Source organism: Lonchura striata, chromosome 2, assembly GCF_050655825.1.
Source record: "Lonchura striata isolate lonStrDom1 chromosome 2, ASM5065582v1, whole genome shotgun sequence".
Classification (NCBI taxonomy): domain Eukaryota; kingdom Metazoa; phylum Chordata; class Aves; order Passeriformes; family Estrildidae; genus Lonchura; species Lonchura striata.
The window spans coordinates 461,423-468,081 of NC_140704.1; the positions used below are offsets into that span (position 1 = coordinate 461,423).

General features: G+C 65.8%; 1 protein-coding gene across 1 annotated transcript; it reads left to right on the plus strand.

The window, feature by feature from the left end:
* The first annotated feature begins 4,452 nt into the window (after positions 1–4,452).
* Positions 4,453–6,430, plus strand: TMUB1 (transmembrane and ubiquitin like domain containing 1). Its single transcript, XM_031504156.3, has 2 exons — positions 4,453–4,970; positions 5,443–6,430. Exons 1-2 carry the CDS (start codon positions 4,597–4,599, stop codon positions 5,795–5,797), a joined length of 729 nt encoding a protein of 242 aa, XP_031360016.3. The 5' UTR covers positions 4,453–4,596; the 3' UTR covers positions 5,798–6,430.
* Positions 6,431–6,659: the final 229 nt, after the last annotated feature.

The following is a 6,659-nucleotide window of genomic DNA, read 5'->3' on the forward strand; positions in this document are numbered from 1 at the left end:
CTCCTCCTTTGCCTCCTGCTCCTCCTCCCTCTTACCTGCTCTTCTTCCTTCTCCCCTGGCAGGGATGTGTGGCCCTGCAGCCCCGGCTGCTCATCCCCACGGCTCAGGCCACCCTGAGCTGACAGCTCGGCTCTCCTTGGGCCACCAGCACCCCCTGCACAGACCCCACGGTCCCTGCGCCTCCCAGCAGCCAGCAGGGCACGGGGCACTGGGCACAGGACATGGCGCTGGACTGAGACACAGGGCACAGGGAACAGGACACAGGGCTGAGACACAGGGCACAGAACACAGGGCACAGGGCACAGAGCTGAGACACAGGACCCAGGGCACAGTGTACAGGGCACAGGACCCAGGGCACGTGGCACAGGGCACAGGACACAGGACCCAGGGCACAGGGCAGGGCTGAGGCACGGGCAGACGTGGGATGGAGCATTGCCCAGCCCAGGCCTGTGCTGATGGGCCCTGTCCCTGCCAGCCCCTGTGGAGCAGGACCCCCAGTCAGCCCCGGGACCAGTACAGGGGAACTGGAGCCTGGAGCATCGCAGAGGTGCAGAGGGAGCAGAGCAAACAGATGGAACTGGGGCTTAGCAAAGGGATGGGAAAACCCAGGAGATGAGTCCAATCTGCTGAAAAGGCAGGAGCGGGTGGGGACAAGCCGAGGCTTTCAGGAGCAGACATTCCCTCAGGCATGGGCAACCACCTGCCTTCTGCAGACACGGGCCACTTGAAGATGTGAACTGCTTTTCAGGATGGATTTCAGCTCAGATCCTGAACTTTCTCTGCTCCATCTGCAGCCCTTCCATCTGAGGCTGCACTTCGTGAGTGCCTCAAACCGGCACCGCTGCCAAGAGGAGCTGCCACCTCCTTCACTACCTCCTCCTCCTCTTCCTCCCCCTCCTTTTCGTGCTGCTGCTCCCAGCCCCAGACCCTGGTACCTGTGGTGCCCATGGCAGTGGGGTGGAGCAGGATGGCTGTGAAGGGCCCATCCCACCCAAACCATTCCGTGACACCAGACAGTGCCAGGCCCATGTGGGGCAGCAGGAGGGTCCCCACAGCAGACCCCCAATGTCCACCCAGGACGCGGGGCTAGAGAGCAGCACCCCCAGAACAGAGCTGAGGGGGGGCCAAGGCGCAGAGCTGAGCTTCAGTCATTGCCCGAGCAAAATGGGCAGAGAGGGGGCCCGGGAGCTCTCCAGGGCTTTGTGGCTCCTCAGAGCGCTGAGACACGGAGGTGTTGGATCAGTCTTGCAATAAAAACCGGGGCTTTCTTTCTGTGGGGACATGTCTGTTGTGAGAGCTGAGAGCACAGTTGGGGACCCGGCTGGGGACCCTGCTCCTCTCCCCCAGACTAAGGGGAGTAGGAAACTCCGTCCGTCTCCGGGAGCTCGGGCTGCTGTCCTCCGGTGCACCCAGCAGAGCTGCGGCTCCTGTTCCGAACACATCGGCGCTTTGCTGCGCGGCAGCACTGCCTGCGGGAGAGAGGTGTTCACGTCGCCCTGCAGTGGCAGGGACAGCTCTCTCCGGGCGGCGGCTCAGGCAGCAGCTTTCCCCGGAATAGCTGCGGCTCTCTAATCTCGCTCTGCAGCACGGGGGTGCCGCTGGTGCCACCCAGACCCGCAGCAGCGCTGTGCGGCGCGCCCCGACTCCCGCCGCTCGGCGGCTGCCGCGCTCGCTGCGGCTCCGGCGGGTCCCACGCGGAGCCCACGGCCCCGCGCTGTGCCGGGACGCGGCGCGGCTGCCGGCCCCGCAGCGTGACCCGCCGGGACCGCGGCTCTCTGCCACCCCCGCGATGCCGCAGGCCAGCGCGTGGATGTTGGGGGCAGCTGGGACCTGTCCCACTCCAGGTGTCCGCCTGACACTCCAGGGCCCCGGGACCCTCTCCAGCGCTGCCTCCGCGCGAGCCAGGGACACCACAGGGTGGACACCCATGTCTAGGGTGGTGTCCCGGTGTCCCCAGTGCCCCACTGGGGCAGAATCCCTCTGTGACCCCTCTCTGGCCACAGCCCCAGAGCAGCTGGACTCTGAATATGTGGGCTCTGGGAAAGAGGCTGAAAATGGAACAAGGTGGATTAAACCCCCCTGGGCACGGTGGAGGTCCTGACCAGAGCTCAGGGCCAGCAATCCCAGCAAGGCCTGAGGGACAGGAGGGGGGCTCAGCCCAGTCATGGGGGCAGAAACGTGGAGAAACACTGAGGAAAGGTGAAATGGTGAATGAAGAGGAACCAGAAGGAGGGGACCATGAACGCTGGCAGAAACACAGTGGGGCAGCCCTTCTCATGAAAATATTTTCCCCAATATCCAAAACCTCCCCTGGCACAACTTGAAGCTGTTTCCACTTGCCCTGTCCCTGTTCCCTGGCGCAAAGCCCGACCCCCCCGGCTGTCCCCTCCTGTCAGGAGCTGTGCAGAGCCACAAGGTCCCCCCTGATCCCCCTTTGCTCCAGGCTGAGGCCCTGCCCAGCTCCCTCAGCCCCTCCTGGGGCTCCAGCCCCTTCCCAGCTCCAGTCCCTGGACACACTCCAGCCCCTCAGGGTGTTTCTCGGGTCGCAGCAGTGCCAGCCCGGGGGCCGGGCACTGCCGGGTTCCGCTGTGCCCTGGGAGGGCAGAGCCACCGTCACAGCACGGCAGAACTGCAGGAAGGGGCTGGGACACCTTTGGGTGCCACTGCGGGGGTCCCCACCCTGCTGACCACCCCTCTGCCGCCCACAGAGCCCGGGCAGGGCAGGGCAGAGCGTTCCCACCCCCGGGACTGGCCATGGCTTCAGCTCACCGCTCCTTCAGGAGAGCATCAAAACTCCAAGGGACCCAGAGCAGCCCTGGGCACGGCAACACAAACGCTGCCTGGCTCCGGGCTGCAGAGCTGAGGAGCACAGTCCACTCCGCTTTCCTGGGAACTGAAGGTGACTAGGAAGAGCTTTCAGGGGAATATTAAACAGCTTCTTAATCGAGACAGGGAGGATGGAAAAGTCTCACTCTCTGGGAGCTGAAGGCAGACAAATCCACAGTGACAACCAGACACTGGGATTATCTGGGAGGGGATGAACCGCTGGATAAACCCTCAAATCTGAGCAGACACAACTCCTGCAGCAGTGGATTCAGGCTCATTCCACCGTCGGGAAGGGTAAATCCTGGTTCTGTGCCTGCACAGATCAGCCACGGTTCAGATCTGCTGCTGTGCCACATCCACTGCCCCGACAGCGCTGGGATCTGCTGGGCAGCTCCGGCCCAGATGGGCTTTGCCTCTCTCGGGGATCCTGCCCTGCAGCCCCTCCTCGGGCTTTGCCCCGCTTGGGGATCTTCCCCTGCAGCCCCTCCTCGGGCTTTGCCTCTCTCGGGGATCCTGCCCTGCAGCCCCTCCTTCCCACCCGGAATCCCAGCACGGAAACCGTGACTCCCCTCCCAGAGGCCCTCAACCCCACGTACCCTCAGCAGGAAGGGGCTGCCCTGGCACGCTGATGCCTCCCGGTTTTATCCTGATTTCACCCTGATTTTTTCCCAGGACAAATAATATGGAGGATAAAATCCTCGTGATCTTATCCCAGGAAATGTCAGTGCCACACCAGTGAGAGACCCATAGAGGGGACATTCTGGGAACAGGGGACATTGTTGTCCAGAATTTTCCTTCCATCCACAATGGTCCTGTATGGGAGAATCATTTTGTTCCCATCTCCCCCATCCCTGTTGCAGTATTTCCGTGGATGGACCTCTTCACCTAAAAGTAAGATTTGTTGACATAAAACCAAGAACTTTTCACTTAAAATTAAGAATCTTTCGCCTAAAATGAATAATTTCTAGCAAAAAAATAAGACATTTTCACCTAAAATTAACAATTTTTAACCTAAAATTAAGAATGTTTCACCTAATATAAAAGATTTTAATCAGAGCCTGCAGGTAGCTTTGGTCACTCCTGGAGATTCACAGCTCCAGAATCACTGAGGGTAGAACTCTCAGAGATGCCTGAGCTTGCCCACCCTCAGCATGGCCCTGGCCACCACTGCCCTTGTCCCCAAGTGACACACGCACAGGAATTTAAACCAGGAAGTATCTAGAGTATCTGGGAGTGACTGGAGCCATTCTGGGGGTGACTGCTAGCAACTGGAACTACACTGGGGACAAATGGCATCACACTGGGGTTAACTGGGTTAATTAGAATTACACCAGGAGTGACTGAACCCATGCTGGCAGCAACTGGGATGGTATTTGGAGCAGCTGGGCCCATGCTGGGTAAAACTGTGACCACACTGGAACTGTGTGGGAACACCCTGCAGGTTACTGCAATAACGCCGGGAGTGTCGGAGGGGCTGGGATCGCACCGGGAATGCCGGTGCGCCGGCAGTAACCGGGAGTACACCGGGCGTGCCTGGCGCCGGGACGGGACTACAGCTCCCGGCGTGCTCCGCGCGCCGCCCCACCCCGCCACGGCTCCTACCGCCAGGACTACACGTCCCATGGCCCCCCGCGCCTGGCCGGAAGCGGCGCGATGGCGGCCCGAGCCCGGCCCGGTGCGGCCGCGGCCCCGGTTCCCCGCGGCCCCGCGGGCTGAGGCCGCGCCCGCCCGGTGCCCTCTCCCGGTGCGACCCCCGCGCCTGCCACCGCCATGGCGCTCATCGAGGGCGTCGGCGATGAGGTGACGGTGCTGTTCGCGCTGCTGCTGGCGGCCGCCGTGCTGGGGCTCGCCTGGGCCTCCACGCGCGCCCCCGAGCCCGCGGCGCCGGCGGCTGAGGCGGCCCCGAGCACGGCCCCCGCCGAGCGCAAGGCCTCGGCCCCGGCCCCGAGCCCGGCCCCGGCCCCGGCCCCGGCCGAAGCAGCGGCGGCCTCCGATGAGGCGGCGGGGCCGCGGCACCGGAGCGCTCCCGCGGGCACCGCCGAGGGCCCCGCCGAGCCCACGCTGGTGCTGCGGCTCAAGTTCCTGAACGACACGGAGCGCTTGGCGCGGGTGCGCCCCGGGGACACCGTCGGTACGCTCAAGAGGTGAGGGCGTGCGGGCCGGGGCGGCCGGTCCCGGGCCCCGCCGGGCGTCCCTGCCCTCCCCGCAGCCCCTGGCGGGGACAGCGCTGGCCCGGGACAAGCGGCCCGTGCCCGGGCGGCGGGGCCGTGGGACAGCCCGTGCTGGCAGGGACGCCTGGGCTGGCTGATGGGCACACGCACGCCCGGGTGTGCGGGCAGGGCAGGGCTGGAGGGCCGTGGTGGGTGCGTTGGCAGGGGGTGAACAGAGGGACTGTCCTGGCAGGTGGCAGCTGGGCGGGCACAAGCGTGCGGGGTCAGGCGTGCGGGGCAGGGTGGGGGCTCAGGGCGGGCACGTTCATAGGATGTGGATGACACTTGGGGTGGCTGACCGGGACACACAGGCTCAGCTGGGCGCGGGTGGCGTGAGGGCTCACAGTGGGCACAGGAGAGGGGTCAGTCCTGTCAGCAGTGTGACTGCTGTCCCCGTCTCCTCCAGGACCTACTTCCCGGGGCAGGAGCAGCAGGTGCGGTTGATCTACCAGGGGCAGCTGCTGCGTGACGATGCCCAGAGCCTGGCAGGGCTGCACCTGGGCCACCTGAGCGTCCTGCACTGCCACCTGTCCCCACCCAGCGCGGCCCCCACGGCTCCCGGCACCCCTGGTCCCCGCAGCCCCGCGCCCGCCGCACTGGGCGTGGGCAGCCTGGCGCTGCCCCTCTTCGTGCTGCTGCTGGCCCTGCTCTGGTACCTGCAGCTGCAGCACCGACACGTCTTCACCGCCACCGCCACCACCTGCCTGGCCGGCCTCACCCTGCTTGTCACCTTTGTGGCCTTCGCCATGTACCGCAGATAGCGCGGCCCGGACCAGCACCGGGGACACGTGGGACCTGGAGCCGCGCCTGGGAACCTCAGAGCCCGCCCGAGCCACCAGGGACGTGGAGGACTCTGCATCCAGCCCCCTCAGCGTATCGGGGGCACGTGGGGCCTGCCCACTGCGGCTGAAGAGGAGCGCTGGGCCCTGGACTGTGTCCCCCGGGGGCCCCGGAGTCCCGAGCAGGCGCCCACACCTTGTCTGCACACAGGGGCTGTGTGGGAGTGGGGGCTCAGCTACCTCGGGGGCTCCCAGTGCCTCCGTCCCTGCTGGCAGCATCCCCCCATGCACTCGGCGTGCAGAAGCCCCTCGGGTGCGGTCCTGCCCGAGCTGCTGGCCGTGCCCACGGAGCTTTTCCTGGGAATACGGCCTGGCCCCTCCCTGGGGCTGCTCCCGGGGGTTCCGGTGCCCGGGGAGGGACATGAACCCTGGGGTGCCGAGGGTCCTGGTGCCGGCGGGATACGCTCCTAAGGTGCCTGTGCCGGAGGAGAATTCGTGCCCCCAAGCGGTCCCGGTGCCGGGGGTGGCTGCACTCCCACTGTCCCGGGGGTTCCCATGCTGTGTTGGGGGGTCCCACCCCCCACCGCCGTTCCGATTAAAGCGGAAAGACTGTGACCGGCCGTGGCGTCCTGGCTGTGCTGCGCCGCGGGTCGGGGATGCGGCGGCAGCGGCGGCGTGAGACCGGGAACGGGGCGGGGGCGGGGCAACGGGAGGGGCGGGGCCTGGCTCCTCCCGCCACGCGCTCCGCAGGGCCGTAGCGCGCCTGCGCCGGTGGCTCCGCCCCGCTCTCAGCGGAGCTCTCGCTGATTGGCGGAGGTGCGGCGCTGATTTGCATGCGGCGCGC